Below are 18,906 nucleotides of genomic sequence, written 5' to 3' on the forward strand. Positions count from 1 at the left end.
GACTTTCATAAGCTGCTGGAGGTCTTCTGAAGGTTGACGGCACTTTTCACAGAGCAAGCTGGCAACAGCTCTGCGAATTAAAAATACATGAACCCTCAGGCCCAGCCAGCCCACCGAAACAGAAACGCCAGAATGTGAGGACATGTGTACTGCACCGTCTCCTGCATTGGTTTTCATTGTAGCAGAAAACTGGAACAAAGTGACTGGGCAGCCTGAGGTGTCCGCCATAAATATTTATGCAGCGTGAAAGGGAATGTATTACAATGGAGCCAACTGCCTGGGGGAGGCTTCTGCAACATAGTATGATAATACCATAGAAGATACAAAGTACAGATAACATGACATGATTAACTTCTAGAAAACAAAGAAGCAAACGGATCCTTTGATGTGCATAGCCGAGGGTGTGATTGTGTGATTGTGTGCTGGTGCTTATGTGTGTGCAGAGTGCTGGGTGGCACAGACAGTGATGTGAATTAGCACGCGCGGGCGGTGGTCACGGGAGCCGCGAAGGCCAGGGCTGGGGCTGGAGGTGGGAATCCACAGAAAAGGAGAACAAGGCCGCACTAGAAAAAGCGTGGATATGACCGTCTTTGTCCTTTGTTTTGTAAATTGCGTGCATGCGTGCGCTTAGAAGTACCGTAAGTTTAAAGATGTAAATAGCAAATTTCAAAGGGGAGACGCATTACGGATTTCAGGACTCGTCATCAGGTAACCTGGTTATTCGGGGCGGCTGCCTCCTCTCGGACAGGGTCCGCCCCGGCGGCAGGGGCAGTGGAAATGCCCTGAGCTCAGATATCCCTCCTTAGCCACGGTTTTGCATTCCACGGTTCTGGTTACCTGAGATCCACCACAGTCCAAAAATATTAAATGCAAAATTCCAGAAATAAACAATTCGTTAAGTTTTAAAAAGCGAGATGTTCTGAGTCACGTGATGAAATCTTGTGAGCCCCCCCTCTCCGGACGAGGATGTGACTCCGCCCCCTTGCCAGCGTCTCCATGCTGTGGACACTCCTCCTGGTGGTCACTTAGGAGCCATCTTGGTTACCAGGTCGATCCCCTCTCGTGGTGTCCTTGTGCCTGAGTTCAAGTCCCCCTGATTTTACTTAGTAGCAGTCCTGAAATGAAGAGTAGCCGTGATGCTGGCAGTTGAGACACGCCCCCCAGAGGCCGTAAGGCAGGGGTCCCCAAACTACGGCCCGCGGGCCACATGCGGCCCCCTGAGGCCATTTATCCTATCCGGCCCCCGCCGCACTTCTGGAAGGGGCACCTCTTTCATTGGTGGTCAGTGAGAGAAGCATAGTTCCCACTGAAATATTGGTCAGTTTGTTGATTTAAATTTACTTGTTCTTTATTTTAAATATTGTATTTGTTCCCGTTTTGTTTTTTTACTTTAAAATAAGATATGTGCAGTGTGCATAGGGATTTGTTCATAGTTTTTTTTATAGTCCAGCCCTCCAACAGTCTGAGGGACAGTGAACTGGCCCCCTGTGTAAAAAGTTTGGGGACCCCTGCCGTAAGGGCTTCGTTTAAGTGAGAAGGTGAGGACAGTCCCATTAGGATTGAGAGAGAGACCGCATTCACATGACATTTATTTGCAGCATATTGTTGTAATTGTTCTAGTTTATTATTAGCTGTTGTTGTTAATGTCTTACTGTGCTTAACTTTGTAAATGAAGCTTTATCATAAGCATGAATGTGTGGGGAGGAACAGTATATATAGATAAGTTCACCACACGCTGTGGTTTCAGGCATCCCCTGGGGGTCTTGGACCGTATTCCCCATGGGGGGGGGCACAATGGTAGAAATAAATAAGAACATTGGGCTGAGAATTCTGATAGGAATTCTCGTGGAGAACCCGAGCCTTTATGGGGCCAGCTTCCAAACAGTCTGTTTCCTTTCTTTTTCTTTTTCTTTTTTTTTTTAAGCAAGAGGAAGGGAGATAGTGAGGCAGACTCCTGCATGTGACCCAACTGGGATCCACCCTGGCACCCCATCTAGAGCCGATGCTCGAGTATTGAGCTATTTTTAGTGCCTAAGACCAATGTGCTGGGACTAACTGAGCCATCCTCAGTGCCCAGGCCCATGCTTGAATCTATCAAGCCACTGGCTGTGGGAGGGGAAGAGGGAGAGAAAAGGGAGAGGGAGGGGGGAGAGGGAGGGAAGAGAAGCAGATAGTCACTTTTCCTCTGTGCTCTGATCAAGAATTGAACCTGGGATATCCATGCGCCGAGCCAGTGCTCTATCTACTGAGCCACCAGCTAAGGCCACAACCAGTTTCTCTACCTGCATGAGAGAGGGGCTCTCAGGACTGTGCCAGCCAGGTCACAGACTGGCAGCTGTGAGTAGGAACTGTCCTGGAGACCGGGCTTGTTTGAGCTGCACGGTACTTTAAAACTAGGGAACTTAGAGTTGAACTCTAAAATTTCTACTGATGTAGGTAAAAATAGTTGAATATCAGCAGTTTCATCTGTTCAACATGACAGGCAAAACTCTGAATTCCTGATTCTGAAGGACAAGATGTGGGGCACGGGGCCTGTTTACTTTCTTCCATAGAACCGAGAAATTGGCCTTGACCTGTTCTTTTTGGACGGTGTGCACACCCTCCAGGGCTGCGGGTCCCACCACGACCTGTTACTGTATCAGGCCTGCCCGCCCATCCATCTGTATTACCTGCCTGATCCCATTCGCATTTGCCACTGTGACTCTTGTTTGCACTCTGACACTGGTTGGTCACTGACCTTCTCTGGGCCTCAGTCTCCCCATCTGTAAAATGGAGACCACACCCTGCTTTTTTAGGGCACGGTGAAGAGCTGATAAAACCTCATTGCTGAAACCACTGTGGGAATTGTACATTATTGTGCTTCTATAGGGAATTATTACACATAATCCAATGTCAGTAAATGATGAAATCTTCTACCCCCAGCTCCCTCCCAGCCCAGAGGGCCTGCCCGTGAGCACATGAACATCTCCCCACAGTCTGACTGCCTGATGCTCACTGATGCAAGCCAGTGCCCGTGAGCACATGGACATCTCCCCACAGTCTGACTGACCGATGCTCACTGATGCAAGCCAGTGCCCGTGAGCACATGGACATCTCCCCACAGTCTGACTGACCGATGCTCACTGATGCAAGCCAGTGCCCGTGAGCACATGGACATCTCCCCACAGTCTGACTGACCGATGCTCACTGATGCAAGCCAGTGCCCGTGAGCACATGAACATCTCCCCACAGTCTGACTGACCGATGCTCACTGATGCAAGCCAGTGCCCGTGAGCACATGGACATCTCCCCACAGTCTGACTGACCGATGCTCACTGATGCAAGCCAGTGCCCGTGAGCACATGGACATCTCCCCACAGTCTGACTGACCGATGCTCACTGATGCAAGCCAGTGCCCGTGAGCACATGGACATCTCCCCACAGTCTGACTGACCGATGCTCACTGATGCAAGCCAGTGCCCGTGAGCACATGGACATCTCCCCACAGTCTGACTGACCGATGCTCACTGATGCAAGCCAGTGCCCGTGAGCACATGAACATCTCCCCACAGTCTGACTGACCGATGCTCACTGATGCAAGCCAGTGCCCGTGAGCACATGGACATCTCCCCACAGTCTGACTGACTGATGCTCACTGATGCAAGCCAGTGCATGTGAGCACATGGACATCTCCCCACAGTCTGACTGACTGATGCTCACTGATGCAAGCCAGTGCCCGTGAGCACATGAACATCTCCCCACAGTCTGACTGACTGATGCTCACTGATGCAAGCCAGTGCCCGTGAGCACATGAACATTCCCCACAGTCTGACTGACTGATGCTCACTGATGCAAGCCAGTGCCCGTGAGCACATGAACATCTCCCCACAGTCTGACTGACTGATGCTCACTGATGCAAGCCAGTGCCCGTGAGCACATGGACATCTCCCCACAGTCTGACTGACCGATGCTCACTGATGCAAGCCAGTGCCCGTGAGCACATGAACATCTCCCCACAGTCTGACTGACCGATGCTCACTGATGCAAGCCAGTGCATGTGAGCACATGGACATCTCCCCACAGTCTGACTGACTGATGCTCACTGATGCAAGCCAGTGCCCGTGAGCACATGGACATCTCCCCACAGTCTGACTGACCGATGCTCACTGATGCAAGCCAGTGCCCGTGAGCACATGGACATCTCCCCACAGTCTGACTGACCGATGCTCACTGATGCAAGCCAGTGCATGTGAGCACATGGACATCTCCCCACAGTCTGACTGACTGATGCTCACTGATGCAAGCCAGTGCCCGTAAGCACATGGACATCTCCCCAGAGTCTGACTGACCGATGCTCACTGATGCAAGCCAGTGCCCGTGAGCACATGGACATCTCCCCACAGTCTGACTGACCGATGCTCACTGATGCAAGCCAGTGCCCGTGAGCACATGGACATCTCCCCACAGTCTGACTGACTGATGCTCACTGATGCAAGCCAGTGCATGCTCCGTTTAAGCAGAAGCTTGCTACCTGCAGGGGAGCTGACATCCCTTAACCCACGTTAATACTTACAATAGTAATCGAACGGCTAAGTGTGGCCTTTAGCAAACAAACGAGGAGCTGGAAACCCCAGAGGTTGTAGAACTCACCCTCAGAAGCACATCGGTGGGTGCTAGAGCTGTCTGGCTTCGTTTACTATCCCACACAACCTCGACTCCTCTGCTTCCCCTGTGGCGCATAGCACAGAGCCTGGCACACCGTAGGCCTACAATTAATGCTTACAATCCGTTCATCAGAGAACCTGGCAGGTGCCAGTCTGAGGCACAATTCACATCTCTTTCCACAAGAGGGCAGTCAAGTTAAATGCAAAAGTTCAGGACTAAGCATCCATTGTGTAAGACAAACAAAAAAAAATTTACTCCTGAAATGGGATCCTTTCTTTCTTTCTCTCTTTCTTTCTTTATTTTTTTTTTTTTTGTCGGCAAGCATGTCTCAGAGCGAGTTTTGATTCAGGAAGGTCATGAGAAGGGTCAGGTGGTTGGTTACTGGAAGCCCAGCCATATTCAGGAATTTTCTGATAAGCAGCCCCGGGCAGTGCCAGGCCCAGCGACTCCACTGGGCACAGTGGCCGGAGCCATGGAGGCCGCGTGGAAAGTCTAGACCTAGCACCTAGGGTTGCCAGGTAAAAAAGTACGGGATGGGCAGTTATATTTGGATTCAGATAAGCAAGGAGTAATTTCTTTAGTGTAAGTATTAGATATCCCTCCCCAATGTTGCGCCAAGAATTCTAAGCCTGGGATGGGGGGTTGGGAATGTCTTAATAACCGTGGTACTTAGACTTAGAAAGGGATGCACTGGGATTGGGGGAAGGCAGAGTGGGAGCTGGGAGGTGACCCGGTTTGGAGGCTCCTGGCGAGAGGTGATGGCTTAGACGAGAGTAGGTGAGGGAAGGAGGGTGGAGAGGTCGGGTGACTCTGGAGGAATATTTAGTAGGTGAAATCCATGGAACTTGGCAAAGGAATAGAGAGCGAGAGGGAGAGAGTGAAGGGTCTAAGGAGACCCTGAGGTCCTGTTCCCAGACGGAAGGTAGACGATGAGTTTGGAAAGGAAAAGTCACACATTTGATTTTGCAATGTTGAGTCTGTGGCAATTTTTGGAGGAAATTCAAATGGAGACGTGGTATCAGGCGGGGGGCTGACTTCCACGGGCTGCAGGGAAGTCGGGAGCCTGTGGGGCAGCTCACCTGCCAACCTGCTGCGGGCGATGATTTGCACTGGAACTGGGCCATCGTGTTTGCCTACTTTGAAGCAGGTCCTTTTGCCTCCAGAAGAGGGCCGCCACTAACGCTACCTAGCAGTGGTTGGTGGCGTGGAAGAAACCATATTGCCAAGGGGAGTGAGCTTTGGCTAGGTCTTCTGACTCCTCCCCCTTCTCTGACTCCTCCCCCTTCTCTGACTCCTCCCCCTTCTCTCGTAGGCCCTTGCCCAAGCACTAACTAGAGAGCTATGTTCTGGCTCAGCAGATTCTAGGTCCTGGTGTTAAGAGCTAGTGCTATTACCAAGGCCTAAGTGATCTGACTTTGAATTCAATTTGTTTATCTGTTTTTTATTTTATTTTATTTTATTTTTTATTTAGTGAGAGGAGGGGAGGCAGAGACCAGACTCCCGCATGTGCCCTGACCAGGATCCACCCTGCAAGCCCACTAAGGACGATGCTCTGCCCATCTGGGGCCATTGCTTCATTGCAACCAGAGCCATTTTTTAGCGCCTGAGGTAGAGACCATGGAGCCGTCCTTAGCGCCAGGGCCAACTCACTTCAATCGAGCCTTGGCTGCAAGAGGGGAAGAGAAGAGAGGGAGAAAGAAGCGAGAGGAGGAAGGATGGAGAGGCAGATGGGCGCTTCTCCTGTGCGCCCTGACTGAATCTAACTCGGACATCCACATGCTGGGCTAACGCTCCACCACGGAGCCAACCGGCCAGGGCCTATTTATCCATTTTTATCAGCCCTTGCCCTTAGTGACTACGCTCACTTAGGCTCCTTAGCAATCAGCCTCGCCTCCGATGCCCTGGCAACCCGTGCTATCTAGATGACTCAGTGAGAAGAGTGTGGTGCATCTTACAGGCGGGCAAAGGGGCATCATACCTGAATGGGTGAGTGGCCGAGAGAAGCAAATCCTCCTAGACTGACAATCTGATGCCCCTCCCCCGAGACTCCTGGGTGGGGCTGCTGTGCAGCAGACACTGTGCCAGGTCGGGTATACAAGGGAAGAGTGTCAGAACGGGACAGAGTCACCTGCCTTTCAGGACATGGGGCAGGAACCAGGTACGGCCCAACCCACGTTGAGTAACCCCCACTGACAGGGGCAGGTACCGCGTGGAGCCTGAGACCAGGATTTGAACCCTAGCCCCCGCCACTATTGTGCGATGGTGGCCGACACACCTTACCTTTTAACCTCTGAAATGGGGATGAGAAAATACCGCCTGCCTTGCAGGAGTGTTGAGTGAATTTAACCAACAAGTGCATTTTAAACATTATACAGATTGTCTTTTACAAAGAAGAGGCTGAACCCACGGAAGTAATTCTTATACTATTAAAAGCACTTTTAGAATGCAATTATCCCAGGTTCTAACTAATGAACTTCTATTACATACCTCCAGTCCGTGGCAACTGGGCAAAGTGCGTTCTTAGTTTCTGTTAAGCATCGCTCAACTTAATGTAAGTTTTTGTATTTAAGTCACGTACCCAGTACCCACTATAAGAGACCAACAGCGTGGTAAAAATCCGTAACTGTAGCACTTTCTTAGGCATTAGTTTATTTTATGTTATTTGTTTTATTTCATTTTGCATATTCATTTTAATTCAAATGAACGAATACTTATTGCACCTTGCATTCAGTTCAGGCTCTGTGCAGTTTCTGCACCGCGTCCAGCTTGCCCGCACCAGTTCATTCACATAGTAACTGCAGTGTGTGTACAGGCCTGGCGCACCAGTTCATTCACATAGTAACTGCAGCGTGTGTACAGGCCTGGCGCACCAGTTCATTCACATAGTAACTGCAGCGTGTGTACAGGCCTGGCGCACCAGTTCATTCACATAGTAACTGCAGCGTGTGTACAGGCCTGGCGCGCCAGTTCATTCACATAGTAACTGCAGCGTGTGTACGGACGGGCCTGGCGCGCCAGTTCATTCACATAGTAACTGCAGCGTGTGTACGGGCCTGGCGCGCCAGTTCATTCACATAGTAACTGCAGCGTGTGTACGGGCCTGGCGCGCCAGTTCATTCACATAGTAACTGCAGCGTGTGTACGGGCCTGGCGCGCCAGTTCATTCACATAGTAACTGCAGCGTGTGTACTGGCCTGGCGCGCCAGTTCATTCACATAGTAACTGCAGCGTGTGTACAGGCCTGGCGCGCCAGTTCATTCACATAGTAACTGCAGCGTGTGTACGCCAGTTCATTCACATAGTAACTGCAGCGTGTGTACAGGCCTGGCGCGCCAGTTCATTCACATAGTAACTGCAGTGTGTGTACGGGCCTGGCGCGCCAGTTCATTCACATAGTAACTGCAGCGTGTGTACGGGCCTGGCGCGCCAGTTCATTCACATAGTAACTGCAGTGTGTGTACGGGCCTGGCGCGCCAGTTCATTCACATAGTAACTGCAGTGTGTGTACGGGCCTGGCGCGCCAGTTCATTCACATAGTAACTGCAGCGTGTGTACGGGCCTGGCGCGCCAGTTCATTCACATAGTAACTGCAGCGTGTGTACGGGCCTGGCGCGCCAGTTCATTCACATAGTAACTGCAGCGTGTGTACGGGCCTGGCGCGCCAGTTCATTCACATAGTAACTGCAGCGTGTGTACGGGCCTGGCGCGCCAGTTCATTCACATAGTAACTGCAGCGTGTGTACGGGCCTGGCGCGCCAGTTCATTCACATAGTAACTGCAGCGTGTGTACGGGCCTGGCGCGCCAGTTCATTCACATAGTAACTGCAGCGTGTGTACGGGCCTGGCGCGCCAGTTCATTCACATAGTAACTGCAGCGTGTGTACGGGCCTGGCGCGCCAGTTCATTCACATAGTAACTGCAGCGTGTGTACGGGCCTGGCGCGCCAGTTCATTCACATAGTAACTGCAGCGTGTGTACGGGCCTGGCGCGCCAGTTCATTCACATAGTAACTGCAGCGTGTGTACGGGCCTGGCGCGCCAGTTCATTCACATAGTAACTGCAGCGTGTGTACGGGCCTGGCGCGCCAGTTCATTCACATAGTAACTGCAGCGTGTGTACGGGCCTGGCGCGCCAGTTCATTCACATAGTAACTGCAGCGTGTGTACGGGCCTGGCGCGCCAGTTCATTCACATAGTAACTGCAGCGTGTGTACGGGCCTGGCGCGCCAGTTCATTCACATAGTAACTGCAGCGTGTGTACGGGCCTGGCGCGCCAGTTCATTCACATAGTAACTGCAGCGTGTGTACGGGCCTGGCGCGCCAGTTCATTCACATAGTAACTGCAGCGTGTGTACGGGCCTGGCGCGCCAGTTCATTCACATAGTAACTGCAGCGTGTGTACGGGCCTGGCGCACCAGTTCATTCACATGCCTGGCGCGCCAGTTCATTCACATAGTAACTGCAGCGTGTGTACGGGCCTGGCGCGCCAGTTCATTCACATAGTAACTGCAGCGTGTGTACGGGCCTGGCGCGCCAGTTCATTCACATAGTAACTGCAGCGTGTGTACAGGCCTGGCGCACCAGTTCATTCACATAGTAACTGCAGCGTGTGTACAGGCCTGGCGCACCAGTTCATTCACATAGTAACTGCAGTGTGTGTACAGGCCATTTTGCATTCTATCCTTTTAACATAATGTTATGAACACAGCCATTTAGGGGACTTACTATAATTTACGTCTCGATGTTCCGATCATCGGACACAGCGTTGTTTTTCTGTCGTCTGCTAGGCCAGACTCCGCCGCAGCAGAGACCTCTTGATGTCGAGAGAGCAGCTGCCTCTGCTAACTTATCGTTCGGAGGATCTGCTTCTGGACCCGGGTCTGGAAGAGAAATACCTTAGGCTTTGGGTCTCAGGAACTAGCTTTACAGGACGTAGAAACAAACCTCTCAAGGTCGTGTGGGGCTGAAAACCTCCTCTCTGGTTGCGAAAGCGTCCATTGCACACGGGAAGAACTTCGTCTGGCTGAACATCGAGCCTGAGGGTCACGTGACTTCCTGGATGGGGCCCGCGGCCAACTAGCTCCCGATAGCAATCGCTGGGTCAGGAGCTTCTGGAAAGGGTTCTACCGCCCTCGCCAGTCATGTCATATGGATTGTGTGTGTGTGTGTGTTTCAAACTGTGGAACTGGGAAATGTCCTTCTCAAGAATTTCCTGTGGGGAGATCTGGCTCCTCTTCAAGCTCTTAAAAAGTTGCAAAGGGCTCTGAAGTTGTTTGATCTCCCAAATGAGATCATCTGCACTCTACCATATGTCTGTAAAGCAAACGTGGCCTCTGGTCTCTAGAAGCTGCGTTCCAGTGAAGGAACGTGCTGAGACAACGTCCATCGCCCGGTCTCTGCCTGACCCTCGGAGACACACGCGTAGGGGCAAATCGGTCACATGCTGCGAGTGAGGAAAGCGGCTAATTGGCAGAGGACAGCCAAGCACAGCAGTATTTGAACAGGTCCAGCCTCGCACTGGCCAGGTGACACCAACTTCGGAAAAAGAAACAACGACACACATACTGCAGGAAGCCCGGAGCAACTGGCATGAGATTAAAAAAAAATAAATTAAAAAATCAGACATTCTTTTTTCCCAGATGAGATGAGGCCACATCCGCTTATTCCTATAGGAAGAGGTCGTGAGTTATTTCTACAGGAAATATTTTAATGAAACGGTGGCTAGAAATCTCCTTCTCTGTCAGGTTTCCAGATGCTTTCGTGACGTTCAGCGCCTTCCGGAGAAGGTTCCCCGAGGTGTCCGGGTATTGTCACTGTGCCGACAGTCAAGGGCGGGAGCTGGCGGAGACAGGTGAGCACGCCGAGGTGGGAGTGGCATCCACCGGGCCTGAGACACTCACCCTCATTACCTGCAGAGCGGGCGTCGCAGGGCCGGTCTGCCCCCAGCCAGGCGGCCGTGGGTGTCGCACGGCCTGGCTAGCAAGCTTTCCTCTGTGGTGCTCTGAGCACCGCGGCTGCTGACCCACTTGGCGCCATTGTGCACATGGGAAGGAGGCCCCTACCCCTCTGGCCGGTGCCGCTGGGAGGTTGGCAGGTGGAAGACAGGATGGGTTTGGTCTCCTCTCCCTCGTCAGAGCGGCTTGTGCTGTGAGCCACCTGCACAGCCCTGCCCGGCAGCCCGGACTTTGGAAACCATTAACACTCGTTCAGACCCGATGCCTAATGGCGAAGGCTCTGGTCCTCTTCTTAGTATCTGTTTAAGTGGCAAGATCGGGACTTCCATGCGGAACGGAGCCTCACCTGGGGACGCTGGCTGTCTTTGCTCAGGTTTGGAGCTGCTCCTCGATGAGATTTACGACACCATTTTCGCTGGCCTGGGCCTTGCTTCCACCTTCGCGGAAACCACCCTGTACCGGATATTGCAGAGACGGTTCCTGGCAATACAAATGGTCCTTTCCGGCAGGTTCCGATGTGAGTAACCAGCCTTCGGCAGACGTGCACCCTTCTGCCAGGAGGCGGGCAGGCGGGCTGTCAAGTCGCGCTGCGGTCCCCCGGCGGTTCCAGCCACGTGGGCGCGGGGAGATGAATGACTGTGAGCGGGAGCCGTGCGCCCCGCCCCGCGCTGCGCGAGCTGTACGCGCGCCCACGGTCGTTCACGGCCCTCTCTTCTGCACGCGTTTCTCCCAGGCCCCACAAAATGCGAAGTAGAGCGGTTTGCAGCGACCAGCTTCGGTCACCCCCACATTCCGAGCTGCCGCCGAAACGGGGACTACCAGGCCGTGCAGTGCCAGAGGGAAGGGCCGTGCTGGTGTGTGGATGCCCAGGGCCAGGAGGTCCAGGGAAGTCGACGGCAGGAGGCCTCGCCGGCTTGCGGTGGGTTTTCCTTCAGCCCACCCCTCCCCAGTTTGGTCTGGTCAGGCCAGAAGCCTTTGTTTCTCCAGACCAGCTGCTCCAGGGCCCGTTGATGCTGCTAATACCCCTTAACCTCTAACCTCTTAACCTGTAACGTGCTTCTGGTCCTGGGTCAGACGTGGGTTCTTCCTCAGACATAGGTAGGGCCTCACGCGTGAAGAAAAAGAAAGGAGACTTAAGTTTAGAGGTGCCACGAGACAAGTGGAACACAAAGCAAGGTGGGACCAATTCTGCCTCCCAGAGTATATGAGAAGGAGATACTCAGAAAGGCTTCCTGGAAGAGGTGACATTTGAACAGGGTTTTAAAAGACAGATGCTTCCAGAAGGAGGAACATATGGACAGGTGAGCTCTGTCTAAAGAGCAGCAGAAGCTAAGTGAGAAGGACATTAATAGTAGGCGTTTGTCTGCTGCTGGCCACAGACTCTGAGAAGAATAGAGAACACAGCTGGTTGGAGCACCATCAAGGTGGGGTTCTGAACTTGGAGAGTGGCCGCAAAGGAAGGCATCACATGGAGGTTTTCCACGTTGAAGCAAAGGCTTAGGGGCTTCATCCTGGAGGTCAGGTGGAGACGTTGAGGGGATTTAAGCAGGTGAGTGAGTACCGTGATGGGTTCTGTGTGTAAGAAAGATCACCCGGAGATTTCAGACGAAAGACCGAAAGGAACCTTGAAGGTCATAGCAATGTCCTGAAGAGAGCTCAGGGGACTAGATGACTTTCCGGGCGTTGCTTCAGCAAATTACTACAAAGAGCATGACTTAGGACAGCAGAACCATATTCTCTCTCTCACAGTTCTGGGGCCGAGAAGTCCAAAATCAAGGTGTCAGCAGGACCAGGCTTCCGCCGAAGCCTCCGGGGGGATTCCTTCCTTGCATCTTCTTAGCTGGTGGTGGTTGCCGCCAACCTCCGACATTCCTTGGCTTGTGGCAGCCTCGCTGCAAACTCTGCCTCTGTCATCCCAGGTCTTCCTCTGGGTCTGCCTCTGTGTCTCTTCTCCTCTTCCTACAGTGACACCAATAATGTAGGATTAGGAGCTCACACTAGTCTGGGTTCGTCCTAACTCATTGCATCTACAGTGGCCCTCTTTCCAAATAAGGTCACATTCTGAGGTTCCAGGAAGGGCATGGGTTTTTGGGAGACCCTATTCAACCCAGGACGGGGAGCGATACTAAAGTAGAAGCAGTGCACGGGGGAGAAGGGTGTAGACTTAACAAACGTCTCTAGGCGTTCGGTGAGACTCAGTTCCGTCAGACCAGTGAGATTCTGCAGGGTGGGAGCCAGGAGCATGTGCAGGGTTGCTACTTGGGCAAACTGGGTGGATTCAGCAAGTTTGAGATCGTTAAGGAGTGCAGGTCTTTTTTTACCCTCTAATCGGTGTGTGTTGGTGTTCATTCACCAAATCCTGTTAAATCACTTGATCTCGCCAACTTAACGTGTTGAGTCTTCTACACGTGTTTGGTTGTATGCTTGCTGCTAAGTGGGAGGCTAGAGAAAACGTGAAGTTCTGCCTTGAAGGTATTCACAATTACCTTTTAATTTTATCAAAACTCACAGAACATCGTACCCTCTGCTTTTCCGGCAGAAATGAAAAGCCACACTTTTCCAAATTAGAACCAAGAGTGCTACCCAAATGCATGAATCACACATTTTTACTTTTTCTTTCTGGGTTGATCAATCCTATTTCTGTGGAAACCAAATGGCACATGGAACCACTATCTGAATTTTTTTTTTTCTTTTTGCCTTGGTAACACTACCTATGAATGGAAGAGAGGTGCTCTTAATTTGGAAGGCAGTGAACTTTATTCCTTCCACACCTTCCTGTAATATCCATTAAAGGAAGCCATGGCTTCTCTAAAGGTTGTTATGTGTTCTGAGGTTGCCATTCTTCTCTCTCTCTTTCTCTCTCTCTCCCCCTGACCACATGTTCCATTCTTCCTCTGTTGCCTGGTTACGGGGGAAAATTGGCTGACTTCCTTTTTGACATCCAAGTGAATGGAGGGGAAAGAATTATTCTAAGAAGTTGGGATGGTGGGTGGTTGAAAACCTCTACTAGTTATGGTTCCATGGAGAAAAATAGAACTTACTTAGCTTTTCACCGATGTAACTGAGACACTGGAACTTGAATTTAAAGTCGCTTTTTCTTGGTGTGATTACGGGTCAGCCTAGGCTTTTTGGATGGAGTGGCCTGACCACGCTGGAGGTGACTGAGCCGGTCACTGTATCATTAGTGATTTCCAGGCGAGGTCAAGGAGCCGAGGAGAATGTGCTGAGTGTGTTTGCCAGGTGGCTATCATTAGTCTCTGTCAGAGGAAACACCGTAGTTCCTGGATATATAAGAATGTTATAGATTACAACATAGAAACAACAGTTATTATAGGAAACACTAAGAGCATTTAAGGCATGCTTTTTATCCTCAGACACTACAGACTAGCTAGCTGAGGACAAAGCTGCCCACAGAAAAGACGGGACAGCCGCAGGAAGAGCGTATAACGAAGCATTAAAGTCCATTAAGAATTCCAGCTAGAATAACCACGCTGATTTAACAAAATAGGAATTTGTTGGTATACCAGTTGCCTGGGGCTGCAGTAACAACTGACCACAGAACGGGTGGCTTCACACGGCAGAAATGTATTCTCTCTGGAGGCCGGGCGTCTGGAGTTAAGGTGTGGGCAGGGCTGAGCTCTCTAGAGGCTCCAGGGAAGAACCTTCCCTGCTTGCCCCGTCCTAGCTCCCAGCTTCTGGCTGGCTGCATCCCTCCCGTCTCTGCCTCTGCCCTCCTGTGGTTTCTTCCCTGTGTGTCTCTCAGGGTTAGCACATGGCCTTCTAATCAGGACACCGGGCCTTGCATTCAGGGCCCCCTCGAACCCAGTGTGACCTCCTCTTGACTCATGATATCAGCAGAGACCTCCTTCTGAGGTTCCAGGTGGACGTGCATAATGGGCGAGGGGCAGGGAGGGAGACATCGTTCGACCCAGTCGAGCCAGTTGGTGCATGTGTGTGGTCAGCTTTTGAGAAAGTGGCCAAAGTCCAGGAGCCTTGCCTCAGAAGGGGGCCACCCGGGAGTGAGAGCCAGGGGAGGAGGTCGTGTCCACTGGAACACCCAGTCCCCAGCATGGCCTCCGTGGACACCGCTCAGCATGAAAGCTAAAAAGTAAAAAGACACAGAGGAAAAAGAGGCACAGAATGTAGGTGTCCTGGGTGGGGGGTTTTGACCTCTCCCTATCAGAGAGAGCCAAGGGCTGTCCCAGGATGGCTTGTGATGCTAAAACCGTGTTTCCTGTCTGCTCCGTGTGGCACAGCTGGGGACCAGTCCTGTCCCGCCGAGCGGCGGCGGGCCCTGTCCAGACTCCGCTTCGGGCCCCTGGGCTACTTCAGCCGGCACAGCTTGTCCTTGGCTTCAGAGGAAAGACGGGTCTCCCGGACAGGGGCTGGCGCGGCCGCCTCCTGCCCACCCGCGATCAAGGAGCTCTTTGTGGACTCCGGGATCCTCCGCCCCATGGTCGGCGGGAAGAGTCAACAGTCTCCCGCCTTGGAGAGTCTCCTCACAGAAGCCATCCGGGTGCTGTTTCCCTCCCGAGACCTGGCCCGTCTTGCTCTGCAGTTTACCACCAACCCCACGCGGCTCCAGCAAAACCTCTTCGGAGGAAATTTTTTGGTGAATGTCGGCCAGTTTAACTTGTCTGGAGCCCTTGGCACAAGAGGCACCTTTAACTTCAGCCGGTTTTTCCAGCAACTTGGACTCTCCGGTTTCCAGAACGGAGGAGGACTTGTTGACCCAGCCAAGCCCCTCTCTGCGGGATTGGGTTCGAGTCCTGCCCTGGAAACAGCCGGAGGCGCTAAGGAGGGCAGTGCTACGAATAGACCAGGTGTGGGCAGCTTCGGCTTTGAAGTCAACTTGCAAGAGAACCAAAATGCCCTGAAATCCCTGGCTTCCCTCCTGGACCTCCCAGAATTCCTTCTGTTCCTGCAGCACGCGATCTCCGTGCCCGAAGACATAGCCGGGGATTTGGGCGATGTGATGGAAACGGTGCTCAGCTCCCAGGGTTGTGTGCCGACACCCGGCAGCCTTTTTGTCCCGTCCTGCACGGCGGAAGGAAGCTACGAAGATGTCCAGTGCTTTGCTGGGGAGTGCTGGTGTGTGGATTCCCAGGGCAAAGAGCTGCCCGGCTTGAGGGTTCGAGGTGGACGGCCAAGGTGCCCTACGGAGTGTGAAAAGCAAAGGGCTCGGATGCAAAGCCTCTCGGGCAGCCAGCCCGCGGGGTCCAGCCTGTTTGTGCCTTCCTGTACCAGCCAGGGCCGCTTCTTACCTGTCCAGTGCTTCAACTCCGAGTGCCACTGTGTTGACGCGGAGGGCCAGCCCATTCCTGGAACCCAAAGTGCACCTGGACAACCCAAGCGATGTAAGTCTGTTGGGTAGCCAACCTCCAAACTCTTGATTCTCTTTTGGGGCCCGGACATAATGCATTAATTACATTAATTACAGCAGATGAAGAATCCAGTCTTTGCGAAATCTCAAGCTTACTGTTGCTGTAATGGCATCATTTTCTGGTTAATTTAAAACATTGTCCAGAAAAGTCTTGATAACGTTAACCATTTTAATGAGTGACTAGGGAGATTTATTTGGCTTTAAGGGGTCACCAGGTACATGCCTGCAGTGTTGACAGCAGCTGGTCTCAACAGTGCCCGTTGAGTGACAGGGATGCTCTCTGTCCAGATGTGATGGGGTCTACAGCTATTTAAGGTTCTAGATGGAGTTTGGAAAACTAAGAACTTGCATCTCGGCCTTCTGTGCTGACAAAGCTCTTTAACCCGACAACCTCCTCCTTGTTCCTCTCCAGGCCCCACGCCCTGCCAGTCACAGGCGGAACACGCCTTCCTCCAGGTGGTGCGGACCCTGGGCTCTAATTCCAGCATGCTGCCCGCCCTCTCCAGCATGTACATCCCACAGTGCAGCACCGAGGGGCAGTGGACTCGCCTGCAATGCGACGGGCCCCCTGAGCAGGCCTTCGAGTGGTACGAGAGATGGAAAGCTCAGAACAGTGGTGGCCAGGACCTGACCGTTCCCGGGCTGCTGATGAGGATCGCGAGCTACAGAGAGGCAGCTTCCAGAAGCTTTCGTCTCTTTATTCAAAGCCTGTATGAGGCTGGCCAACAGGACATCTTCCCACAGCTGGCCAGATACTCTTCTCCCCAAGATGTCCCTCTGGCCGAGTTGGAAGGGAACCGGACCCAGCCTGGTGACAATGTCCTCCTCCAGCCCTACCTCTTTTGGCAGATCCTGAACGGCCAGCTTCACCAATACCCGGGGCCCTACTCGGACTTCAGCACCCCTCTGGCGCACTTTGACCTTCGGACCTGCTGGTGTGTGGATGAAGCTGGTCAGAAAGTGGACAGAGCCTGGGCCGAGCCAGGCAAGGTCCCAGCATGTGAGTTAAACTGTGTGAAGAACTGGATTGGTGCTTTTGCAACAAGGATGTCTGGTGGGAGGGCATTGAGTGCCGAGACGGACTGGAGCTTGGATGTGGCTAGGGTGTGGGTGAGGCCACCAAATGCATGTCAGCTTGGGCCGCTCTAACGGAACACCACAGAGTGGGTGGCCGAACCCACAGACGTTTATTCCTCACAGTTCAGGAGGGTGGAAGTCCACGGTGGCGGTGCTGGCAGATTCGCCCCTGGTGAAAGCGCACTTCCTGGCTTGCGGGGGCCACTCCTCGCTGTGCAGTCACATGGCAGAGGGAGGAGGAGCTCTGGTGTGTTCATCTTTTCATGAAGACACTAACCTCATCAGGAGGACCCCACCCTTCTAAACCTAGTCACCCCCCCGAGGTCCCACCTCTAAACACCGTCACACTGGGCGGTAGGGCTTCAATACATCCATTTTTGGAAGGACAGAGACATTCAAACCAGAACCCTGAGGCTCATAGAAGGGCAGCGACATCCCTATGTCTACGTCCTCAGGGTTTGGGGACATTAATGCCACTCGTTTTAAAATTTTCATGTAATTATTTACATCAGTACCTCATACTTTAACTGGACGTCTTCAGTTTACAAAACATCATCTTAGGCCGGATGATGGCTATCCAGTGAACATGACCTGGCTCTTACCCACTATGGCTAATGCTTTGCTGACCTCTCATAGGCCATACACTGTTTAATGAACCCACACCTGTCATGTTGGTCTTGTCACTGACAAGGACACTAAGTGCTTGGGACCTCAGAAAATGCTTCTGCTTTCCAATTGCCTTGTATTTGCTTGAGGGGATTTAATTATAGGACTGAAGGAAGACCCTCTGAGTGAGGTCTGTGAGTTCAGGATGGTGACAGGTGGACTTTGTAAGAAAGCCATGGGGCCCTAGCCGGTTGGCTCAGTGGTAGAGCATCAGCCTGGCGTGCAGGAGTCCCGGGTTCGATTCCTGGCCAGGGCACACAGGAGAAGCGCCCATCTGCTTCTCCACCCCTCCCCTTCTCCTTCCTTTCTGTCTCTCTCTTCCCCTCCCGCAGCCAAGACTCCATTGGAGCAAAGTTGGCCCGGGCGCTGAGGATGGCTCTGTGGCCTCTGCCTCAGGCACTATACTGGCTCTGGATGCAACAGAGCGACACCCCAGATGGGCAGAGCATCGCCCCCTGGTGGACGTGCCGGGTGGATCCTGGTTGGGCACACACGGGAGTCTGTCTGACTGCCTCCCCGATTCCAACTTCAGAAAAATACAAAAAAAAAAAAGAAAGCCATGGTGAACGAGGCCAACTCCGTGTCAAAGTAAAATGCCTTGTTACCACCTAGACAGAAGAGCAGCAGTTTGAAACCACAACCAGAGAGATTCGACACTCTTATTTCCAAACCAGAATCTCTCTTGCCAGCGCTGTTAAGGTTCGGGGTAACATCATAGCTGTTTACGGCCACTGAAATCTCTGCATTCACTCTCGGCAGTGCTCAGCGTTGCCCAGACCTTTCTGGGTCAAGTTAAAATCCATTGCTATTTCGATGTTAGCCGAAGTTTAGGCTTTAGCACCTGGGGTATGTGTTGAACGTGCGATGACAGGCGTCGTACCCTGGGCGTTTCGAATGGCCTCGAGACCCCAGTTTTAGGACTCCTCATCGAAAGGTCAGGTTCTAGAAATAGGCTAACCCTCCAAGTCAACACATAGATGTCGACCGCAGCATAGATTACATTAGGCTGTCTGAGTAAACACGCTTAGCGCAGTGCCTGGTGTGGAGCAGAGACGAGCTCTTACCAATCTTACATAGCAGGTCCTCCGTAAATGAAATCGTGGAGACAAAACAGAAAGAACATCCCAGGTCTTGGCGAGAGCTGGTGAGCAGGAAACAGCTGTGGCGTGAATGTGTGTGTGTG

The 18,906-nt window shown here is 52.4% G+C and overlaps 1 protein-coding gene across 1 annotated transcript in view; it reads left to right on the plus strand.

The window, feature by feature from the left end:
• Positions 1-18,906, plus strand: part of TG (thyroglobulin) — a 228,179-nt gene that overhangs the window by 5,398 nt on the left and 203,875 nt on the right. The window contains exons 6-10 of the mRNA XM_066372766.1: positions 10,388-10,494; positions 10,971-11,114; positions 11,331-11,516; positions 14,854-15,954; positions 16,393-16,980. Coding sequence (XP_066228863.1) covers positions 10,388-10,494; positions 10,971-11,114; positions 11,331-11,516; positions 14,854-15,954; positions 16,393-16,980 — 2,126 coding nt within the window. The remainder of the gene's footprint in view (positions 1-10,387; positions 10,495-10,970; positions 11,115-11,330; positions 11,517-14,853; positions 15,955-16,392; positions 16,981-18,906) is intronic.

Source organism: Saccopteryx leptura, chromosome 3 (assembly GCF_036850995.1).
Source record: "Saccopteryx leptura isolate mSacLep1 chromosome 3, mSacLep1_pri_phased_curated, whole genome shotgun sequence".
Classification (NCBI taxonomy): Eukaryota; Metazoa; Chordata; class Mammalia; order Chiroptera; family Emballonuridae; genus Saccopteryx; species Saccopteryx leptura.